Here is a 25106-nt window from a genome sequence, read left to right on the forward strand (position 1 = left end):
GTTTTGCGTGGCTTGTGCAGGCTCTATTATTCTGGGTACTCAGAGACTGTTAAGTGCACTGGTGATTTTAAATGGTTGTGGGCTGGATAAGTACTTAAAGGTGTATTGCATAAAGTGCTGCATGAATGGCCAGTAAGACTGCAAAAGCGCTGTATACATGCAGGTCGATTCTGTTTTTGTCTGATTTGTAGCTCATCTTTATGATGCATTAATACTGTAATCCTGCTCAGCCGGTCGTTGATGAACATACAGTCAGGGAGAGCTGCTCATTTAAGTCTGAATGACTGTTTTTTATAATTTGGAAGAAATAAATAATGTCGAGAAAATAACTGACTATTCCCCAGATGTCACAGCACAGAGTTTACTACACGTTCGAATGACCACAGCGTGAATCATCAGGTGAGTAATGCTGCTGTGGTGTTTGATTCTAATTTCCAGGTGTTTCACAGTTACCTTATGTTGATGCTTTTTTCTGGTTGCTTTAAAGGTAATCCACAGGTGACAGGGAAAAAACATGAGCCCAGAACTGAATGACTGGCATCTACATTCACTTCCTTTTTGGATGCCTTCCTTGTTTTATTTAACGATTATTAAAAAATTTTTGATCACGTTCAGAAAAATAACCGGTGAAGCAAATTCCCAGAAGAGAGAGCAGGTCATCTACTGATCGGAAGGTTGGTGGTTCGATTCCTGGCTTCCCCTAGCCTGCGTGCCAAATATCCTTGGGTAAGATATTAACCCCAAATTGCTCTCTGATGCATCCATCGGAGTATGAATGTGTGTGAATGTTACTTAGAAAGCACTTAGAACAATGTGCTTGTGCGAATGGGTGAATGTACAAGTTGTGTAAAGCGCTTTGAGTGTTCAGAAAGAAGAAAAGATAAGAACAAGTCCATTTACAATTTACCATAGTGTCACATTCTGAGTTATTACAACACTGCCTGTATCTAAACTCTGTCCAGTTTGGTTTTTACATTTGTTTTGCATCAGTATAGTTTTTGGTCTTTGAATCTGTGAAGCATCAATGTTGGAACGTACCATGAAAGCTTCAAATCAAACAAAACAAATATTACAATTATTCCATTTTTATTTCTGCACAGCTGTGTTAGTACAGCTTTGAGTCAGACTAACACGATTCACTCACTGGAATAGCAGGAATAATATATACTGTATATTTTACCAAACAAGAGGACTTATTATATTCATTTCTGCCTTCATATTTTTAGTCTTGGACTTAAAACTTAAATATTAAATTATATAATAAATTACATTAATGCAATTCTTTGAAAAACATTCAGATGAAAGCGTTTTTGTTTTTTTTTTGTGAATGCAAGTTGATTGTTAACACAGTCATGTGAAAAAGAAAGCAATGAGCTCAAGCGCAGCAGCAAATCTCCAACAGAATGCTGAAAAAGAAAAGACTCGTGGTGCTGCAATGGTCCGGTCAATATCCAGACCTCAACCTGACTGAGATGCTGTTACAGGACCTTAGGAGAGCTGTGCATAAACCAATACCTGCAAATGTCAACGAGCTGAAGTAATGACGGAGCTGAAGGTGGTTCTATGAGCTACTGAATGACGCGATTCTTAGTTTTCACTGCAGAGTCCTGTGAAATGTTCTTTTTGACATGACAGTGTATGTTCAGGGAAAGCGTGATCACTAGAGGCACAGCTGATAAATGATGAATCAAAAAAAGGACAAATAGCACAAAATTTAGTGCATTTTGCAATAAATTCAAATATTTAGAGTTTTACTTTAATTTTACTGCATCTATAGAAAATACTTCCTTGCACATGGACAAAGTTTGATACTAATTGAACATTACTGGTTTCAGCTGTTTGTTTACACCGTATCACGCTGTGGTATAACCAGCTCATTTATTTGGCGCCTGTTTGAAACACCAGTGCTGAGTAAAGATAAAATGGGCTGAAAATCTGGGATCCGTGATGTCGGAGAGGAGAGTGGGTGGAGTTTCTAAATAGATGCCACATGAATACGAGTCACCCAGCACTGAGATATAACACTATTAATCCACACGACATGTTCAAATCAAGTATGTCAGGCTGTGCTTTCTGAGCGGCTAAACATCGCTGATCTGATGACATCATCTTTGTTATAACTGACTGTCGCACTCCACTTCCACGTGGTCGCCAGACTTCCCGTTGTTCTGCGCGGGCTGTAAATGATCAGGAAGCAGGACCTCAACACTGTAGCTGATGCGTTTGGCCTGGAAGATGCTGTAGGTGTTGTCGAATCTCAGCACATCTGTGGAGGACAGAATGGAGTATTTAGACAGTTGGGTTTAACATCACAGAAGCACTCGAACACAAGGCCACTCACAGACTCCTGGACGCTCACAGGTCAGTGAGCCATCCTCGGGTACTAAGTGGGCGTTGTATCGCTGACTGGGCACGATTTCCTCCATCTCAGCCGCCTTCTTCCATTCACCCTTTTTGGCCTTTTGAAAGACCCCAAATCCGATGTCTCCACCGTCACTGGCAAACTGCCACCTAACAGGATGTAAAAATGCTTTGAATTAGCAAAGCCTTTATTTTGAAAGCTAGACTGTGCTCTACAGTGGTACGGACGTTAGCCGTGGTTTCTCACAACCAAGATGGTGATGGCAGAAACGCTTGTCTCGAGGCTACACAATGGGACTTTAGAAACCAGTGAATGATGTCACTATGGTCTCACTACAGCTGGGAGAGGACGAACTACGACGGGGCACATTCTTCCCGAGCAATAAGTGGCAGCTCAGGTTGACTGGGACCCTACTCACTTGATTTTACGTTGTCAGCATGACTGTCACATGTTCAAAATAGCAAACCTAACTTTGTTCTGTTTCTTCTTTTGTCACGATTCTGTGCTTAAAGTTTAAAGATGTAGCTGATTTAATCTTCCTATTTTTCCAGCTGTAGCTTGAACAGAGACCCTTTTGGTTTGTCGTTTGATTTCTTGTGATATAAGTGAACGGAATAAGATCATTTTAAAGATATGGATTGATCTATTTCCCCACGCTCCAAAAATGGATGGCGTGCGTCAACCTTTAATCGCACAATGAATGAAGTGAGTGACTTCACAACAAGCTGGCGTGATGAGCCATAATCATATCAGAGCTCTGCGGCTTTGAGTCACGCTGTCTCTGTAATGATTCTTTTTAAGACCTCTTAGCTACGGCTCATCGACTCCACTCTGAGAAATTTACAGACACTATTCTTTCTACATGACTGTCTCCTTTTGACAGGACCTTTAATCATAGACTCTGTATGACTTTTATCACTGACCTGAGAACGCAGCCGGGGAACAAGATCTCAAAGTCCACTTGCTCTGAAGAAACTCGGCTGATGGTCACAGACTGCTCGTAATCCACCTTCACATGGTCGCGCACGTAGTAGGAGGGAGGAACTGGTCCAACATGGTTTATCTGCAGCAGAGAGTCAAAAAAAACAGGCGTCAAATACTCACATAGACAATGAGTGAGAGGTTTGAGAGCAGAAAAGTGAAGGAAAGAAGAAAAGGCTTCACTTACTGTGCCATTATACAGCTATGAAAGCCTGTAAAATGTCTAGTTGTGCACAAAACTGGTAAAAATGTTATAAAGGAGCAAAGTGTTCTCTCTTTTCGGTTTTTCTTTTTATTCACATAAAGTCAAACCAATGATGTTCAGCGATTTCCCATAACAGTGCAATACAGGATGCAACCAGCAGAGGGCAGTGACTTCCTGGTGAGACCTGAGCTGCCTGTATTGTTGAATTAATGTCCATCGGTCCAGCAGGTGACGAGCAGGTTAACAGCACGAACAGACAGACAGAGCTCCCAACTGCAGGTCGAGGTTGAGAAAAGCTGTCACGGTTTCACAAAGTGTCCCGTAAAGTTTTCAGCTGCTTTTGGATGTCAGCTTTATTGTGGAGGAAGTCAAACTATTGTGTAACCACTTCTCTAAAAATCTTGCAGATATGAACCTTTAGATGATTTTATTTTATGACTGCCACAGAAAAACGAACAGGTACAGAAAAGAAAGGCAGAGGCAAAGAATGAAAACAAAACTAACAGCAAGTGAGAAGAACATCAGTCTGATTCATTTACACAGTTCATACAGAAGGAGGAAGAGTGATGGGGAAAAAACCCTGTGAGGTGCATAAGGCGCTATGTATGTTTCATTTTGTTTAAAGTAGGTTTTTAAAAATGAAGTAAATTTCTCAGATTTGTGTCCCCGACCACTCGGCTCCTGTTGGAAACAGAAAGTTGCATTTATCGATTTTCTCTTCTCTCCTTTTACACTCGTGTTGTTCCAGAGAGTTTTATTAGTAAAGCACTTAATAATCTTGTTATTTTAAAAGCTATATAAAAATGATGTTATCAAAGCTGTTTCAAAGCCACTAACTGTTTAACAGTACCTGAAAATAACGAGGCGTCATATCCAGAAACAAATCAGCACAAACTCTTAAACCTTTCTAGTTAAACACTCGTTCTGCAACACAACTACACTGGGCAGCACAAGTTCACACGTGGACCAAAATCAAAATAACACAATAGAAAATCAATGACACACAGCTAGCTAAAGGACAACTAGTTAAACACACAAGGTTAAAAAAAAGGAGAGAAAGAAGCAAAACATTTGAGGCTGAGCGTCTGTTCCCTTCAACGAAGTCAAAATGAATTTCTCTCGTTCTGTTCCTCATCTGTTCTCGGCCCAATTTTTTATCTACAGAAACAGTGACAAACACGGGTCAGTTGTGTCACCTGGAGCTGCGTCTACGGCTGCAGGACTACCAAAGCTGCTGTTTTCTGCAGGGTGAGGCCACTACTCGCTTCACAGAACATCTGACATCTACTCAGCAGGGGGGGAGGTTTAGCTGATTGTTTTTATTTGCAGGTCTGCAAACATATTATTGGTCATTCATTTTAGTGCAACACACAGGCCCTTTGTATTGTATCAAGAAAGATCTGCTGAACGGTTTTTTCGTGTGTGTGTGTAGCTGTATTGATTTATCCTGCAGCAGGCAGCCAGTCTGGAATAGCCCGTTCATCGTCAGTGACCTGGTTCATCCATGTGTAACAGGATCCCTCACACACAGAGCCAGCAGAACATTTTATGATTCAGCGTTAGTAGCCTGGTGGTAGTTTGTTTGGCTGTAGCAGGAGGTTATGTAAAACATAGGCAAATGTAAACCCACAACATATTAGGATGATATCAAAGCACAGGGGAAGCTGCTAAAACTGTAGGAGCACACGATGCAGATCAGTGAAGGGAAACTACAAGACGGGACTCGGGACGGTAAACTGGTGACTATTTCTGCGTCTACGGGAGGGCTGATTGGCTGTAGTTGGAGTCAGACGCTATCCACTCACAGCAGTTTTGAAAATTAAAGTTGTCACATTGCTTTGTTAATTTGAAAGCTTAATAAAAAATAACTCATTAATCTTACAATTTTCTGTTATTAACTGTGATTAATCGCCATTACTTGATCAATAGCCTGACTGTAATTACACTTTTCAACTTTATATTTAAGCTTGTAACAGATATTTATGCAACATAATGAAGTAAATGCAGAATAAACACAAAAAATGTTATATATATATATATATATATATATATATATATATATATATATATATATATATATATATATACACACACATACACAATTTTAATCAGATTCATCACAGCGTTACTGTGGATTAATTTTGATTAATCACGATTAAATATAGTTCATTTTTATTCTACATTAATCGCATTTCATTTTGCATGAGCAAACAGACTCGAGAAAAAAGGGAAAATATACGCACTTAACATGTTTACTGAACATCTTGAACATTCACGTCTCTGTAAACATGGATCCACTCTCTCTGTCACTTTGTGAGGCACTTCAAGTCTTTGAAACGAGGAACCAAAGCTATGTAAAGCTTCTTTTCACCTGATTTGTGACCTCAGTGATGAGGTCCTGAGGAGTTTATAAACTTAGTTTCAAGTGTTGTGTCATCCAAATTAATGTGGATATTATATTATGGCCACAGTTAGAGTAAAACAGCTTTATAAGCAGAGAACGCTTTAGGGTGTGGCTGCATAGTGACTGACAAGTCTGCCTTCAAAACCCAAAGATGGCGAAGGGCATTGTGCTTAAGACTTCAAGACAGATCGTCCAATGAGTGATGTCAAGGTGGCTACATCCATCTTTTATATACAGTCTTTATCAACATGGGCAAAACAACTACAATAGAATAACAGTCGATAATTTACCCGGCAACCAAAGAAAACATCTTCATACTACTACAGCGACCAAGGCTGCTCTTTTAGAGATGTTGAGATTATATGCAGCAGATATATTAATGTCTTATGAGTGAGTCCAAAGCACTGATTGTAAATCTGTGATGGATATTTGTCGCCTCCAACTTTTCAGCCATTTTTAATTCAAAAACAAACTAAAACGAGCTAAAACAAGTCAGGATGCTGCAGCCTGACTCACCTTGTTGCGACAGCGAGGGTCTCCGTCAGGATCCGTCAGTTTACCCCCGTATATCGCCGGCAGCTCCTCGGCATCGATGTGGTTCAATAAGACCTCCTGCCAGTTGGCTGTGAAAGCGGCGAAACCGTAACACTAAATTTCACTCTTTCGGGTGACGTCCTGTAAACAGGAGGTAGTGACATGCAGTGTTTTTGTCTCACCTCCCAGGATGCAGATCTTTTGTCGCGTGGCCTCACTCAGAAAGTGCTTGACGAGGTTGTAAGCCACAGGAAAGATTTTAGGGGCTGTGACAGAAAAAGCAGAAATCTGTCAATCGGACGTTCAGCTAAATTTGTCATTTTAAAAAAGTATGAAATCACCTTTGATAACAAACAGTTTCTTCAGCCCTTCTGGATAGTTGTCTTCAAACATCTGGAGGATCTGGTGCAACAGAGAAACATCAGCACCAACTTCTCTTCTGCTCTTTCTGCTTTTACACTACGTGCATACAAGTCTATACCTCTCCATATGTTTCTATAGCTGGTTTCCATAAGTGCTTCAGGCCCAGACCTTCAACATCGTAGATCATTGTGATCGACTCCACGTTTTTCCCCAGCTGCAACGAAACGGTGACATAAAGACAGTAAAACATGTTTTTAATCATTTTTAAAAAGTGGCAGAGATGCATGTTTACTGCAGAGTTAACAGTCAAGTTGCTACAAACAGCCACAGTGTGATTAAATAATGTTAGAACATTAAATAATTCAGTTTCAGTGACATCCAAATAAGACAAGCAGAGTAAAATAAAATGTAAACATTAGGACGCGATTATTTAGTATTTATAAAATTAATGAATTCATGAAGATTAAAGAATGCTAATTTTGAGCTAATTTTCAATAACTGTGATCTTAAACAGTTGTTGAACTTTAAAACAGCTGCATTAACTTTGATCCTTATTCAAATAAATTAAAGATGCAGTGCTGGAGGCCAAAGGGTCACCAGGTGGGGAGTTATCCCAGGAATATGGCAAACGTGCACAGTATTCAGGCTGGTTGATTTTCAAAATAAAAAGCCCAACCAGGAAAGATCCTGTTTCTGAAACACTCCTGGTTGTTCTGAAGCCGTGCAAACGATGAAACGATACCGTGCTATCGAAGTTTTTGTTGATAAATGGTCTGTATTTGTATAGCGCTTTACTTGGTCCTAAGGACCCCAAAGCCATCATCCACCCATTCACGCACACATTCACACACTGGTGATGGCAAGCTACAGTGTAGCCACAGCCACCCTGGGGCGCACTGACAGAGGCGAGGCTGCCGGACACTGGCGCCACTGGGCCCTCTGACCACCACCAGTAGGCAACGGGTGAAGTGTCTTGCCCAAGAACACAACGACCGAGACTGTCGGAGTCGGGGCTCGAACAGGCAACCTTCTGATTACAAGACGAACGCCCAACTCTTGAGCCATGATCGCCCTCATAAAAATTCCCAGCTTCCGAGGGTACCTGCTGGTCCCTGTCAGCCTGCAGCACCACGGGCCTGTGGGTGCGGACGACTTAACGACTGTTAAGAACTAAAAGTTGAATCCTAACGATCTTGTTTTTTAACTGGTGAAAGACAAAATCAGATTTTGCACCACCTGAATGCAGTTTTGCTGCAGCAGAGCTTTGAGTTAATCAGATTTTAGTCTGAGGTGTGAACAGGAACGCTGCGTCTGCTCTTACTCTCTCCGACTGGAGGTTACACTCCTTCTGAAGCACCTCGCAGTCTCTGATCTTGGACTTGATGAAGTCTTGCTTGGAGGCAGACAGAAAGAGGCCCTTAGGATCTACGGGTCCGATGACATCGTACCAGATGGGGCTGCCTTCGCGGTCATAACCGCACATGCCTCCTGACAGATATTTCTCGATTACCTGCAAGAAAACCCCCATGTTGATATCAAACACTGCTTGGAATAGTAGCGAAGAAGCCGTGTCATTTTCTAAAAGTACAATGAAGCTACATTACATGTACATAAAACCTTTTTAGGGGGTTACCTCTGGTGGACGCCACTCAGTGATTATTGTGTCTACTTTCATCTGTCTCCTGAACTCCAAATGCTGGAAGAAAAGATGGACGCATGTTAGCTTCTGTTGTTATTGTTGTGCTATCTGTTGTCCTCATCTCTTATTGATTCCTGTATGTTTACTCTTGTTTTGCTCACTTTCCATCCTCCTTGTGAGTCTTTCTGTTGTCTGTGTGAGTACAGTTAACTTTTCGTTAACTTCCTGTTTTATTTGGTGCAATTCTCTGTCGCTTGCTACATTTTCACTTCCTTCTTCTGTTCTTTTCCACACTCTGAGTGTCTGATTTATTTCAGCTCTTTGCCTGAACCTTTCCCTCCATGCGTGTATTCAGTCTGTGTCTATGCCCTCAGTTGTTGTGTCTCCTGTTGTGCTTCTTGTTTGATTTTATGAGGCCATCATTGTGCAGTTTCCTGTTGTTTTTATTTGAGATAGTAACTGGGGATTGTTAGCCTCTGGTTTCCCGTTCACTTCTTATTGGAGTTTGTTTGTAACTTCTTTTTTCAAGATTAGAGGTCATCACTTCAAAAGTTATTAATTTTTTTTCATTTGTTATTTAGTAGTTCTCACCATTAAATATCAGCAGGGCTGCAGTTGAAACAAACAACTGTGTTACCCACATTAATAATCTGTCTCAATGACAGAGCTGAAACACTGAGAACTTTCTTTTTTTATATACACAGCAGGGGTGAGGAACTCCAGGCCTCGAGGGCCAGTGTCCTGCAGGTTTGGATGTGTTCTTGATCCAACACAGCTGATTTACATGGTTAAACAACCTCCTCAACAAGTCCTGAAGTTCTCCAGAGGCCTGGTAATGAACTAATCATGTGATTCAGGTGAATTGACACAGGGTGAGATCTTTTTTTTTTTTTTTTTCTTTTTTTTTTTTTTTTAAATGACATCAGAAACAGCAGTATGCGACATTACGTGATGGCAGAGCTTCAGTTCATCCTTTGTCATTTTTTTTTTTTTTTTTTTTTTTTAAATAAATAGGACAGGGGGAATGAATGAGAGAAAGAGGGGGAGAGGAAGAAAGAAAACCAAAGGGGAGAAGAGACGGTGAGAAGGGGGGGGGAAGAGAGAGAAAAAAAAAAAAGAACTCCTGGGTCACCTGTATGGAGAAAAAAAAACAAACAAACAACAAAAACAAACAGAGGAGACAGCAAACAACAAAGAGCAACATAATAATAGAGAAAACAAAGCACCATCACAATAAACTAGCTAGTCATAGATATCAATATTTACTAAATAATAAACGATATTGTGCAGCACGCAAGATAGACAGCGCACAGTGTGCTTTGAGGCAGCAGCCAAGAAAGCTTTAGTCCGCGTCTGTGAATACCCATGTGTGCATACCTGTGTGGATCAGCATGCTTGCATTCCAAAGGTTTCTCCATGTAATGATCTGCTAGGGAGTGTGGGGGGGCCACAGCCCCGTCCTCCAGGGTGTGAAGCGGGTATGGAGGAGATCAAAACTCCAGACATCCAGAGGCCCCCAGAACACAAGAGACCATGGAAGACCAACAGAGGGGCAGCCGCGCCACTGTCCCAGTAAGAGCTGAGGAGAGTCCCAGATGAGGGCTCGCCCAGCAGCCGCGGAGCAGAAGTCAGGGGGAGTTGCAGTGACGCGCCCGTGAGCTCCGCCGGCCCCCAGCTGTGCCTGAGTGACCGAGCCCCAGGCCGAGAGGCCGGGGGCACCCCACCTCCAAAGGGGCCCGAGCGAGCCCCAGGCCCCAGGCCCCGACAAGCGGCCGCCAAGGAGTGAGCCGGTGTGTACCCGGACGCCCACCCCCAGACACAAAGAACCACCAACACACCGACACCTGAGGGAGTCCGCCACCGGCAGGGGAAGTGGTGGTGGGTGGAGATAGGCCTCCAAACCTTGGAGGGCCTGAGGTGTCCCCAGAGAGATGGCGTCTGATACCCAACCTGACATATAGACACAGACATACAGGCACACACAGACACAAACATCCATTCCCACCCTCATGCTCTCATATGCACTCACTCCACACTCAACCAACGTGGAGACAGACATAAAGAGACGCTGTACACACAATCACACTCCCCAAGCGTACTCTACAAACCGGGTCTAGGTACCCTTGCCCCTGGAGGGGGGAATTGCACCCAGACCCAGGTGGTGTTACCCTTTTCCCTGCGGTGGGGAGAGGCAGACCACCCCGACTCCGCAGCAGCAGGGAGGCCCCACACCCCAGACCGCAGTCGGACGGCCAACTCCTCCTACTAGCCCTCCCGCTCCAGCAGGCCACAGAGAATGGGGGTGAGAGAAGACTCCAAACCTCCCTCCACCCGCTCATTGTAGTGTTGATGCATATGTGTTCTAAGGTGCAATTAAAACCCAGGAGGGCATGGAGCTACCTGCCAGAGAGCAGCAGGTAAGCGCATAGTCCCTCCTGCTAGCCCTCAATGACTAAGTGTATTTAAAATTGGGTGAGATCTAAAACCTGCAGGACACTGGTCCGCATACAGCATAAGAACCTGGGATTTTATTCAGATGCCAACTTGGAGTGAAACGTGAAGGTGGCAAACAACAGAGGAAATCTGCCTTCAGCGAAAACATGAACGCGAACCGGATCCTACCTGCAGCATTCAGGTTTGAAAATACGGGACATTTTCTCAGAGGTGTCTGATGTCATCAGGGGCTAAAGTGTTGGTTGACATTTATTTTCTCATTTCCTATCCTCCCTTCAGACTTTGCATAAAGTACGTGTGCATTTTTTGTTGAAGATGACAACTAGCAATGGAAGCAACACGTGAATGATTAGTAGTCGCTTTAATCCCTGGTTGAATCATGGTTTGAAACTGTGTTTCATAGAAGGCAACAATGATACAAACACGACAAATACAGAAACAGCAAATAATCGCAAACGCAGCTTCACATATTCTGCCCCTAGTGGACAACAGCAAATTTAGTCACTGTAAATCTTATCCCATCAATGGAAATGCTTCTTTAATCCTTTTTATCTACATCTTATCTCTTTGGTGGCAGTGATGACTCAGTTTATCCACAGCGTAAAATTACCACACTGCTCCTCTCTAATCTGGAGCCACTCCCACACTAATGAGCATTGTGTGCTGCAGCTAAGCGCATGAATGTCGTTCACTACATGGGAACGCATTATGGTCGTACTTTGGCTCGCGGTTCAGCAGTGCAATGCATTTCTAGAAGAGTGTTACACGTGGAAGCCCTTTAAAAGTCCAGGCCTACAAAACTGAAAGTCCACGTTTATTACCTTTCGCAGCATTGCCTCAGACTTCTGGATATTGAAGTTCCTGGCTGAAAAGGAGAAATAAAAAGCAATGATCAATGCTGAAATCCATCTTCTATTCCACATTGTAGAGAGATGAAGCTTGAATGGGATTATACAACAGGTGCAAATTAAAATGATAAAATAAGAGAGCGCAGAAAAGAGACAAGAAACATAATTTTGCTGCGATTCTTAAAATTTAGATAGTAAAATTTAATATTTTAAACAAATGTTTAATGCTGAATTACACAATGTAGGATATGTTACATAAAGCTAAAACCACTGCGCAAACACATGGTGCTGTAATTAAAGGGGCAGCTGGTGATGTAGAAAGGCTTTCATTTATATAAGCTTCCTCTGGAATTTTCTCTCATATTATTCCTAAATCTGCTTATCAACAGGAATCTAACGGAAATATTAGCAGGAATAATGGCAGTACAGTGCTCATGTTGGAACTATGTCATTCCAACTTTGGCCAAATAACATTAAAATAAATCGTGTAAAGGTGTCAGACACAACGAGCCGAGAAGCCAGGAGTTATTAAAATGTTGCCGCTGATGTTTTTGAATGATGGTGGCGCCATTATGCAGAAATATAAACCAGTCTCTTAAATGATCAAACTTTGGTCGGCGTGCAGCTCTTCTCCGTAACGCTGTCGGCATTAAGACCACGGTGTGAGTACGAGTGATGCAGGGCAGAGTGCACACACAGGCTAATGCTCCTTTTAAGGTGATTAGCTCTGCAGCTGACAGTCCGGTGGAAAGACACGACAGCGCTGTGAACCGAGACATCTTACTCAACCACTAGATTACACTGCAGCTAATGCTTCCCCCTGGCACACTAACAGCAACCTTGAGGACACTCAAGCACAAAGCAGGGCCAGGATTAAGACCTGGCCACCTCTTACTCTGGGTCAGTAATGACATGCATGTCACCTTAATGGTCTGAAGTAACGGTTTCAACCTTTTAAATTTTAGATGACAGTTATTCTTTCAAACGCCACTTGGTCTATATGATATTAGAGGCCAGAATGTCCAAATTTACAGCATTGAAAACACAAAAATAAGACAAATGGGTAGTTGTCCACTTCATCAACCATCCACCCCACCATGCTTTGACACTGTTTGACACTTCACCCGTTGCCTACTGGTGGTGGTCAGAGGGCCCGGTGGCGCCAGTGTCCGGCAGCCTCGCCTCTGTCAGTGCGCCCCAGGGTGGCTGTGGCTACAATGTAGCTGCCATCACCAGTGTGTGAATGGGTGGATGACTGGTTGTGTAAAGCGCTTTGGGGTCCTTAGGGACTAAGTAAAGTGCTATACAAACACAGGCCATTTACTGTTTCTGCAGATATCAGTGCCTTTGTGCGCATCAGTGCTGTTTATGACTGCTGCTTGCTAATGAACCTCGCCACGCTCTCTGGCTTCCTGTTTTCCATTTGCTATTTTATGTTGTTGATTGCTTTTCCCCGGGTTTCTTTCTTGGGTGCTTTCGCTCCCTGTCTGTCGTCCTGATCCTCTGCAGCCGTCTCCCACCTGTGCTCTGTTCCCACCTGTGCTCTGTTCCCACCTGTGTCTCGCTGCTTTCTAACTGACTGAAGTCACCTGGAGGTGTCTGTGTGGCAAAAGTGCTTCAGCGCTTCCCTTATGACCCCCTTTAGCAGAGGCTTCACAGGAGCGTCCTTTACCACCATTAACCAAAGCTAATGATTAACGTGGCTGACAAGTGGCACACCTGTAAATGCTGGTTAATAGTATTTTTCACTCCAGGCCACAACTTGCCGTTGTGTTCTGAGCCTTCAATGAAAGGCTGGTAAAACCACAGATGTAATCGCAGCTCTGATGAAATCTGCTTCTTACATGAAGAAAGTGGATTTATACACACAAACAGTCTTTACATAAAGATTAGAATTATCCAATTACATTTAAGTTATACAATCACTTAATTCTAATGCCAGCTTTTAGAAACTTTCATTAATTGACTGCATTTGATAAGAAGTAATAAGGAGTAGTACTGGATCCTCTCTCCAACAGGAAGAATGAATAACATGATTAACCTCCTAGGACCTGGCGTCCACATATGTGGACATCACCTTTTGCGTTATTTAGACCAAAATACTCAATTTTGCTCTACAAGGGCCTGATATCCACTTACGAGGACGTTATAATGCTACTGTTCTATCGAAATTTTAAATCAATATCCTCATATGTGGCTCTCATTTTTCTTAGAAACAAAAATAAGGTTTAAAAAAAAAAAAAATCTGGTAATTCTTTGTTTTTACATTCATCAGGACCCAATCAGCCCAAATATCAAAGAGAAATTAAAAATGCAAGTCGTGGAAGAGTTCGGGTCTTAGGAGGTTAATCAGCTCTGTGCATCATGGATCTCTTTTCCTTATACAATTCCTTATGAGCTCATGATGCTTTCCCTCATAAAAATATTAAGGAAAAGACCCTCGAGGTCATTTTGGAGTATTCGACTGCAGCTAGTCTGTCAGGGCTTCTGTTTAAGCTGCCTGGTGATCTCTGCACTGGATTCCTATTTTGTAGCTACTTCTGGGGATTCTGCTTGTACCAGTAAAGGCTCCTTTTTATGTTTCACATTTGGGCTCTATCCATGCACCTTCACTTCACAGCTCCAGACATTTTCAGCGTCGACTTTAGGTGTAATAAAAGTTTACGATGTGCCTCATTACGGGTACAAAGCCTCCGTGTGCAGCTCATTGTCGGATAACTCTGATAGTCTCGCTGCTATCACTGGTGCATGCTCGCTAAAAAACAATGCAGGGAGATCAAACTCCAAAATTAAGCGATAATGTATTTGTGCACCTTACAGGGACTCTTACTGTTTACTGTTCTAAAGAAAGAACGCGTGCTAATATCAAAGGAAAACAAAATGTCATCATATGAACATGTTCCCACAAACGTGATTAACACTGTGGTCGTCAGAAGAGGAAGTCTCTGTACAAAATGTTGGCGCTTGTGGTTAATAAAAGCTGACTCAGCAGACTCTGTTTGATGATCACAGGCTGAAGTGGTAACATTTTCTCTGCCATTTAACTCTCCTGCTGATCCTTGCTGCACTCACAGCACACAGACATCCCTGACTGGCTTTAATGGAAGTGATCGGGCTTTTCACATTTCTTCTCATTCCCACAGTATATGTTCTATTCTCGTTTATTTACCAGGAAACCAAGATGGAAGGTTGGTGGTTCAATCCCTGGCTCCCCCAGTCTGCACAGAATTTGATATTTTAATGGTGATCATGCGTCCTCACCATGTGCCAAGTCGAGCTATTTGCTTCACACCAATAAACCACACCACTGTTTTTCATCTAAAAGCTCCCGTCAGATGGGCTCTACAACATCTCCACCAACAACACCTCTGATGTTTAACGTTCAAATTGTGGCTTGTAATCTAAAATTCTTTGAGTGGTGTACAAGCACAACATAAATGGCACTCCAGGCCCACGTAAATCTGGACATTCAGATTATCGCAGACTTGCAGTTATGACCAGCAAACAGTGACGACCATCAATTACTACTAGAATTCGCTTTCAATCACTCATCCAGTTAATTTCAGTTATTTCTTTCTTTAAAAGCTACTCTAAATTGTGTTTAGTGAACACTGAAAATAACCGGTCCTTTATTTTAAGCTAGCTATACGTTTAGTTAATTAAACTTGTTATTCATAATTTTAGGAAGCTATTGCAACTTTTTATCCAGTGCAGTCTACCTACCAAGTGTAAAAACCCATGGTTTAATCTGAGGAGAAGACATAAATCCTTTTAAGGTTGCATCAGGAAGGGCATCCCACCTGCTGTGGTGAATTTGGTGAATAAGGAAGCAGATGAAAAGAGCTTTTATCCTCTACGTTTAGCTAAGACTATGCATTTCCATATTCTTAACCAACAGCTTGAACTGCCAGCCACACTTTAATCAATATTTCCTAACTGTGTCATCCTCATAGTTTAACTACAGTACCCTGCAAAAGTGTCGAGCCACCCCTCATTGCCTTATATTTTGTTAGGAAAATGGGAAACAGGTGCAGCATGTGTACATACAGATGGAAATATATGTAAGGTAAATATCGAGTTTTTACATTTCCAATGATCCATGATCTTGAAAGTCAATATGGTTCGACCAGGCACCATCTTCGAGTGCTTATTCATCACTTTTAGGCAACTTTTCAGCTCAGATTTGTTCAGGTTGCATGCAGGTTTTTTCAGATTGGTTACAGATACAGAACTAATCTGTTCATGTACCCCATGGCACAAATACGTCCTGGGCTACTTTTGCCTCTTGGGAATCACTAAGCTGCACTGTTCCTACAGTGTGATGCTGAGCGTGACATAACTCGTATCATTTAGAGCATGCATTGTCCAAACAGACCTTCATTGTCGATGTTTGGAGCTGTGACGCTCAGCTTTCTGAGAAGCAAATCAGGCATTTCACAGCATTTACGCTCATTTAGTAAGGCCGACTTAAAGAGAACAGCACGCCCTAACCGCCAGTCTAAATGCTCATTATGAGACACTTCTTCATTGTTATCAAAAATCCAGGGAACTGAAACCTAGAAGAGCAGCAGACAGCCGTAGTGCACCTTTAATGCGATTAGCCGTGGATTAGCCTGATACACAGAGTGCTAGGCTTCTGCTTCAGGACTTAATCAGAACAAGGCCTGCTTTAATCGCTGCACTTCCTCCAGGGTGCAAAACTACCACCTATTCAGACTCTGGATATCAGTTACACAAAGAAGACCTCCAATTTTTGTATTTATCGCTTATTTATTTGTCACCTTTTGGCAAAAGAACTTCTCCTCTCGACAGCAACTTTAGCAATCGTGATCTGATGGCACCGTTTTGCCAAACACATTTGCTTTGCAAAAAGAAGCTCAATAAACTCTCTATAGGCTCCCCTTGTTAGTCTGCATCGTGTTATTTTATTGTATTTATTCACATTTGTATATTTTACAGTGTCAGAGCTGACAGGCAGGGAGGGGCAGATTAGTGTGTGTGTGTGTGTGTGTGTGTGTGTGTGTGTGTGTGTGTGTGTGTGTGTGTGTGTGTGTGTGTGTGTGTGTGTGTCAAAATGTACTTGATAATGGAGGGTTCAAGCCACAACAACGCCCTGCGTGAACCAGACGCAGACAGAAGGGTGGGGCCTACGGGGGCATTAAAAAGGGGTACAAGAAGACCCGCCTCCCCCTCTCTCAACGGTATAAGAGGTGTCGTGCTGAGTGCACATGTTGGTTTATGTGAGCAGAGTCATGAAAACACGTTGCTTCATGTCTTTTCATGCAATAAGCCACCATGTTATTTCACTCGTCTTACTCCACAAGTGAAATAATGTAACCAGATTTTTTTCCCAGTTTGCATTACAGGAGAAAATAACTTTAGCGTGTAGGATGTGGAATTATGGGAAAACTTCTGCTTTTTGCCATTTTCAGTTTGGGAGAAGTGACAGATGCAAAGTGGTAGTAAACTCACCTCTGAGCCAACGTAAGAGGAAGTGGTCATGCTGTGCAGGAAGTTGAGGAAGAATATCTTGTACCCGTACTCGAAACTGCAATCAGACACGGGAGAAAAGAAGAGGCATATGACTTCAGAGGAAACATTTCACTAAATGTCTCCAGCTGTGAGCCTGGGAGTGAAAACCGGACTTAAAAGAGGTTTTCCTTCACAGTGGTGTGTGTCACCGAATCTTGTGACTTAATGACTATTTTCCATTACAGCTGATGCCTGTAAACATGTTTGCAGAGCCCGAGGCAGGCTCACGTGACATTTTAGGCTCTAAACTTACTTTATAGCCAACAGCATGTCAAACAAATACATATAGATAAGGACGAGTATGGAATCATTTCCCCTTGCAACACATGCAGGTTGATTCCTTTCTACAGATTGTGACTTACAAGAGTCACTGGCACAAATAAATGTGAATGCAAGCTTTGCAAAATTGCTGTATCATGATTTATATTCACTCAATGTATCAACTCATTGTATCACATTGATAACAGCTCTCCCCCTTATCTGTTATCAATGCGAACAGATAAGGCACAAGTTTATTTTGAAATAAGCAGATTCTACTGATAAAACATGCAAATAAAATCAAGTCAAATAATAAGTTTGGGGCCCATAAAAGAGGTCATATAAACTCAAATCAACCCCGTGTTGGTGCAGGAGGTTAATTCTTGGGGGTGTGGCTGCAGGTTTTGCAATCATAGAAAAGTATTTGTTGAGAAAAGAAACAGATGGAGGATGGATTTGTCAGATTTCTTCCTAAAACAAAGAAGAAATATTTGTATCGCTGGTTTTGTCAGTTTAATGTAAAACAAAGGGCAGAAATAAACGGCAAATATTAAAAGTTCAGTTGCTGCAAAATGCAGGATGGTCAGGTTTTCCATTAGGATGGTGGAGTTTGTTCCCATACAGCCACTACAGCTCAGTCAGTGTGTCTGTCCATCCCTGAGGTGTTGGATGAGGTGGAGGTTTCATGTATCTGTGCGGACTAGTTCAGTTCTGAAATAATAAACCCAGTTCTTTAAGTGCCTGGCTTTATGTGCACTATCATGTTGAAACATGTCAAGTGTCCTGATATCAGTGTGTCACCTTGATCACGTGACGTTACCTGAAATCCACACACCTTCCACTTAACACCATATTCCGGCAAAATACGAGACACACCCAGAAAGCCAGACAACCCAACCGACCTCTCAGGCCTGAAATACTTTTTCAACCACTGAAAACCACTGCTGTAAAAAGATATTGATTAAACCTACAATTTTATTGGTCTAACTGTATGTATTTTAATGTCTTTTCATATATAGAAATAAAGTCACATCCTTCTGTCCACGCACCAAACCTACAGTAACTGCTGCTGGTTTTAACCATAAATCACTAAAACGTTTTTTTGCACCCACAGTTTAAATCAGATACTTTGCCAGGCAATGAAAATCAGTTTTTTCAGCAGCACCAAAACTTCCCATAAACCCATAACTTAACGGATGTGGATAAGAGACACAGGAGCATCTCATATGCTTCACAGCACCAGACTGAGAAAAGAAGAGCAAACAATTTTATTATTTTTTGGTTTGTTACTCGATTAAAACGATCATGACCCATCATTTTAAATGACAGTTAATGAGATCTTTAATTTCCATCTTTAATTTAATAAGCCTGAGATCATTTTAGAAAAATATGTGCAATTTTAGCAATATACCACACTGCATGTGGATTACAATGTTCACATAATAGTGAACTTTTAAAGACACATGGAACTAAACGGCTGTTTAGTAAAGCTGGAATCACCACGATCGCCTGGAGCAAACTACTAAACCCTGATGCTGTGTGAGTGTGCGCACAGATCAACAAAGATAAAAGCACTGTATGAATGTGGGTGTGACTCGGTGAAGGAGCCTTGCAGTAGAAATGCTAGTCTATGTATAATTTATCTACCTTTATCATAACAGTGTAGTATATGTCTCAATCTTTCTTACTGTAAAAACACTCCTGCCCTGCAGCAGAGACCTCTGCTGTGGAGGGTTAATATGAACTAATAGAACATGTCCTATCGTACACTTTGCAGTGTGTATAGATGCAGATAACAGACTTTCCCTTCAGCTAAATGATGAATGACAGCAGACCCCTGACATCATATGATAACAGATGTGGAGCTGAACGTGGTCTTCCAACAGGACTGCTCTTAATGGGGTGCAGCTGATAATGTTGCTAATGACTAAGAACTGCTTTGTTTTTGTTTTTTTCAATGTTTATTTATCCAGAAAGGAATTATTTTGCGAGAAAGTCGTGGCAGAGCCTGTTTTTTCATAAACAAATTTCCGTACCCACTGTGACATTTCCCATCATTTAGGGCAGTCGTGTTATGAACCCTGTGTTTTGTGTTTTTGGACCTTTAAGTTCTCTTATTATAAACTTTCTTCAGTTTAATTCTCAGTGTCTTGTTGTGTTCTCACTCTTCTGCCTTTTTTTACAGTTACTGTTGTGTGTATTGTGTTCCCTGTCTCAGTTCACCCTTCCTCACCCGTGTTGCCTGTGTCTAGTTAAGTCTCCATCGCTATGTTAAGTTCCTTCCTGTTTTATTCTGATATTCTCCATATTTTTGTGCCCTATATTCAGTTTTGCTTCCCTTGTCTTGTTTTCCCTGATTGGTTTCAGCTGTGTACCCTGGTGTTTCTAATTGCCTACACTGAACTGAATGTTTGTCTGCCTGTGGCTTTTCCATTGTGTTGCTCCTGTTTGGCTTTATGTGATTTGTTTCCTGCTGGATTTAAACAACACAAACATAAAGGTTTGTTTTTTCTTCCTTAATTAATTCCATCTGATGAGTCCAGTAATCTACACAATCCATCACATGACAAAGGGTGGATCTGACTGTGAAACCACAAGCTCACTGGCTTGTGATTAGCCGCTCACAAGCTGTTAACCAATAACTGTATCCAGAAATGTTCCAGTAAAACACTGTCCTTGTGGGTTTATTGTTTGAGTTACTGTTTTTTTGTCATAACAAATACAAAATTAAGTCCATTTTGTAAACTACAGGGACCCTAAGAGTCAGAAGGATTATTCAGGATATGCTCACTTGTTACTAACCTGTGCAAGGACAAAAAATGTTATTTTTCTTGACAGCTCAATGACCGCAGCATGTTTCAAAAGTAATTTATGTAATTTATTGGTTAAAGGAAATCACTGTTTCACTGTCTGAAATACTAGTTTGAACAATAAACATAATACTGAAGTTTGAACTTATGTTTTGCAAAGGTCTTGAGCCACATCAGATTTCTTTATAGTTAATAATTTGTTAGAGAAATGGGTGCAATGACTTACTGAAACATAAGGCACAAACAGGAGCTTGAAAGTCAATATTTGGTTTGACGTCTTTAGGAATAGTTCTCTATGGTTCATGAAGGACATTCGAAGCTCTTCTTTAGATGTTGGTGGCTTTTTGTTTCCCATTGTCTGTCTATATGATCCCACACTGCAATGATAATGTTGAAATCCAGGCTCTGGAGAGGCCGATCATGACTGCTAGTGCTCCATTTGGTGTTGTTTGTTTGTTTTCTATCCATGATGGGTTTACTGCACTGGCTGTGTGGTTGGGATCAGTGTCATGCTGAAAAACGAAGCCGTTGCCAATCACATGCTTTCCAGATGGTTTTGTATGGTGGATGAAAATCTGATTGTACTTTCCCAAGTTCATAATTCCATTCATTTAGACAAGATCACCGACATCACCGGCCCCAAAATATAAAGAAATGATGATGGCTCAAGACGTTTGCACAGCACTATAAATCTGAAATAGCACCTATTGTTTTTCAGTGATGTTTTCCCACTCTCACTTCTTGGTGGAAAATGTGCACCGACGAGCACAGGGGGTAATCTTAAAAAAAGACGTTTTAATATATTTTTATTAACACTTTGTTTACATACAGATGGAGAAAAGGACATTTTTAATGTCAGTGAGACGTAAATGTTACTGTGCCAAAAACTAACTGCAGCTCCTTTTTTCTGTCTCAGAATTACTGGTCCGTTGTTTGGCAAATTATAGGCCAAAAAGTCATTTACATTCATTTAAATATGGATACAAATGTTTTTTTTGCAAATACACAAATAATTATTTGGAACATCACTGGCTTGTAAAATATTAGGATTTTAAATGTATTGAACACTGACTATCTAATGGGTTTTAGACAGCAACTAAAATCTGAGTTTCTTAGTCAGATTAGCTGATTATTTGCTACAACGCCGTCCTTATTCTATGGGCTGAATTCTGATCTTTAAAAAAATCAAAATATAATCAAGTTTAAAACAACAACAACAACAACAATAATAATCATCTTTATTTATAGAGCACATTTAAAAGCCTTGGGCATACCAAAGTGCTTTACATAAAACAATAAAAGGTTCAAACATTGATAACGGATAAATAAAAATAACGAGTTATGTTCATAGATAAAAGCTACCAATAAGAATGACTACAGCACATGGGTAATAGCAAGATAAAAGCTGTACCACCATAATAAAAGACACCAATAGAAAGATAGGAGGGAATTAATACAAGAGGTCAATAGGTCACAGGAACCAAACAAACAAACAAACCAGCAATTAAAAGGTGGAGAAGGCAAGTTTAAAAAGATATGTTTTAAGCTGTGATTTAAAAGAATGAATAGAATCAGATGCCCGGATGCCAATCGGGAGATTGTTCCACAGCACAGGTGCGACAAGAGCAAACGATCGATCACCTCTAGTCTTAAGTCGAGATCTGGGCTGAGCCAGCAGTAACTGTGACGATGACCTTAAAGCCCTAGCAGGAGCATAAGGGTTTAAAAGGTCCTTAAGGTAGCTGGGTGCAGTGTTGTTAGTAATTTTAAAAGTAAACAACAAAATTTTAAGTTGAATACAATATTTGACAGGCAACCAGTGCAGATCGGCAAGGACAGGAGTAATGTGGGCAAACTTGCTGGTTTTAGTTAGAATGCGAGCTGCAGCATTCTGAACTGTCTGTAATCTCTGTAAAAGGGAAGAGTGGAGACCACAATAAAGTGAATTACAATAGTCTAGCCTCGACGTTACAAAGGCGTGGATGAGCTTTTCGAGATCTTTATGCGGGATGTAGTGCCTAGCCTTAGAGATAAGACGAAGCTGGTAAAAACTAGATCTGACAACAGCAGACACTTGTTTGTCAAGTGAAAAGGAGCTGTCAAATAAGACACCCAGATTCCTGACAGTAGAGAGAGAGAGAGAGAACAACTAAGAAAACCAAAGGCATCCCGGAGTTTGGCACGAAGAGCATTACTACCAAAAATCATAATCTCGGTTTTCTTCTCATTAAGGATAAGAGAATTCGACAACAACCACTTCTTGGCCTCAGACATGCATTCTCGGAGGCTATTCAGAGACAGAGCAAGATCGTCGTTTAGCTCAAAATAGAGCTGGATATCATCTGCATAATAGTGATAAGCAATATGGTATTTCTCAAAGATGGCACTTAAAGGAAGCAAGTATAATGAGAAAAGGGTAGGGCCCAGCACAGATCCCTGGGGGACACCACAGCAAACAGGTACAGCCGAGGAAGAGGATGTAGCCAGATGTACCGTAGAGAGCCGATTGGAGAGATAGGATTTAAACCAATCCAGGGCAGCGCCCTTGATGCCTACAGTGTGCTCAAGTCTCGCTAATAAGATATTATGGTCAACCATGTCAAATGCCGATGATAGATCCAAAAGCACTAAGACTGAGGGGCGTCCGTTGTCAGCCATTCGTAGGAGATCATTGAAAACACGAAGCAATGTTGATTCTGTGCTGTGATGTTGTTTGAAGGCCGATTGAAATTTATCATTTATATTATTCTCATCAAGGTAGGTCTGCAGTTGGAGCAGAACCACCTTCTCAAGTATTTTAGCCAGAAAGGGAAGCTTAGAAATTGGCCTAAAATTGGCAAAATCACTAAGCTCAAGGTTCCTTTTTTTTTAGAACAGGTTGGATTATGGCATGCTTGAGAGCTGAAGGTACATAGCCAGAAAGCAAGGAGAAGTTCAATATGGACAATAAACAAGGTCCAATTACACTGAAACAATCCTTAACAATACGGGATGGGAGAGCATCATGTACACAGTTAGTATTGTTCAATTTATCAATTAGACGCTTCAGAGTGGAGAGAGAAACGGGTTCAAATTGACAATAATTTAAAAAATCCTTATAAGCCCTTCATAAAGTGTGGCTTACTGACAGACTCACAGGAAATAAAGACACCACAGTGTCAAACTTGGGTGATATTTAAATTTAATCTAGTTTAGCAAATTTAACCTTCCTCCATAGTCTCTTTGCTGATCAATAACACATCAGTATATGGCTAACATTAACAGAAAACATTAGTGCTGCGTATAAACCCTTAATATTTTCGGTTAATTAGACAGAGGAGACTCCACTGTGATATATGGGCTAGAAAGGAAATAAATGCAGCACAGCGTCTGTGCGCATGCTGTGACAGCTCACTGTGAGCCTCTACACACATTATTAGAGCGTTTCACACTGTGACGGAAACCACACACTGTGAAAACAGCGAAGCAGATGAAGACAGATAAGGCCAGAGTGAAGGCATCACCCCATTCAGTCGCGTTATCAAACTCTTATTATTATGAAACTGACCTGCTCCAGCGCCTCAGCCTGTTTAGGACTCAGGTCTCCCACTCTCCCGCTCATGCCTCCGACCTGTGGATAAAGACAGCAGAGCTCCTTCAAAGTTCCGTCTTTGACGCCTCCACGTGATGCTCATCCACGGCCTCAGCGTCCTGCTATCCTCCGGTGACACTGCCCGGTGGTGCAAAACGTATGAGAGGGGGGAAAAATGTAAACACGACTCTCACACCGCCCGTTTTTACCCTATGCTTAAAGATCCAGCCCAGCTGGCTAACTCAGCCAAAGAAAAAGGGGAAAATGACAGGAGCGTCATTCTGCAGCAGAGGGAGGGGCCACGGAGAGCAGAAGCCCCGCCTTCTCTGTTCATAGGTTCACTCACTATTAAAATCATGTTATTAAATACAGAATTATTCAATGTATCTTTCGCCATTAAATTGTCGAGCTAATCAGCTGAAAATAAAGAGTAAAGTAATTTAATCTACGAGGCCTTACACTGAGAATTTTAAGCTCTTTAACGTTTAATAGTAGGTGTTTTTTCCCTTTTGGGTAAGACATTGTCGGGACAGAAAGGAAAAGAAAATAAATTAACAACAAATCTTGCACATGCGCACATACAATAAGCGTTTTCACATCGTTAATTAAATTAAGTTATTGCGTATTATGCCACTTTTATAAAGTTATGTTTAACTGCGTATTATTCGTTTTAATTTATCATTAAAACTAATAATGTGTGAGTGTGCTATCCTATATCGTACCGGGCAAGTGAGAAAATGAACTTGTTAAAAGATCCTGATTTTTATCTCCAGTGCTTTCTGAAAAATATTAGACTTTGATAAAGGGAATTTAGTTATTCACCATCTTAGTATAAACACCAGGCCGTTTTGAAAATGTTTTATACGGAACTTTAGCTGTAGGGTTGAGTCCTAGCTTTAAAGCGAAAAAGGAAGTGTGGGAGAGTACTTCTCTCGGTGTTTTTATTCGTCTCTGTTTAAATTAAAAGCTCAGCGACTGTACGCTAGCGTGAGAAACAGTCATATGCTAAAGTTGGCAGTTCATAACCAGTGTGATACATCGATAGCTAATCAACAGCATTAGCATGTGATTTAATTTCTGTCGATGCTGTCTAAAGGGCCTTTTTTGCGTTTTTCCTATGCAAGAGAATAATTATCCTGCAGCTT

At 41.3% G+C, this 25106-nt stretch overlaps 1 protein-coding gene across 1 annotated transcript; it reads right to left on the reverse strand.

The window, feature by feature from the left end:
- Nucleotides 1-167: 167 nt before the first annotated feature.
- LOC308404412 (SEC14-like protein 2) lies at nucleotides 168-24278 on the reverse strand. The gene is made up of 12 exons (XM_080894443.1): nucleotides 23938-24278; nucleotides 17263-17338; nucleotides 11764-11807; nucleotides 8483-8545; nucleotides 8171-8359; nucleotides 6968-7063; nucleotides 6828-6888; nucleotides 6669-6752; nucleotides 6469-6575; nucleotides 3286-3425; nucleotides 2342-2511; nucleotides 168-2266 (listed from the first exon to the last, which is right to left on the reverse strand). The coding sequence occupies exons 1-12, from the start codon at nucleotides 23989-23991 to the stop codon at nucleotides 2115-2117; spliced, it is 1236 nt and encodes a 411-aa protein (XP_080750569.1). The 5' UTR covers nucleotides 23992-24278; the 3' UTR covers nucleotides 168-2114.
- Nucleotides 24279-25106: the final 828 nt, after the last annotated feature.

The sequence above is a fragment of the Rhamphochromis sp. 'chilingali' genome, assembly GCF_963969265.1.
Source record: "Rhamphochromis sp. 'chilingali' genome assembly, chromosome: 10".
NCBI lineage: Eukaryota > Metazoa > Chordata > Actinopteri > Cichliformes > Cichlidae > Rhamphochromis > Rhamphochromis sp. 'chilingali'.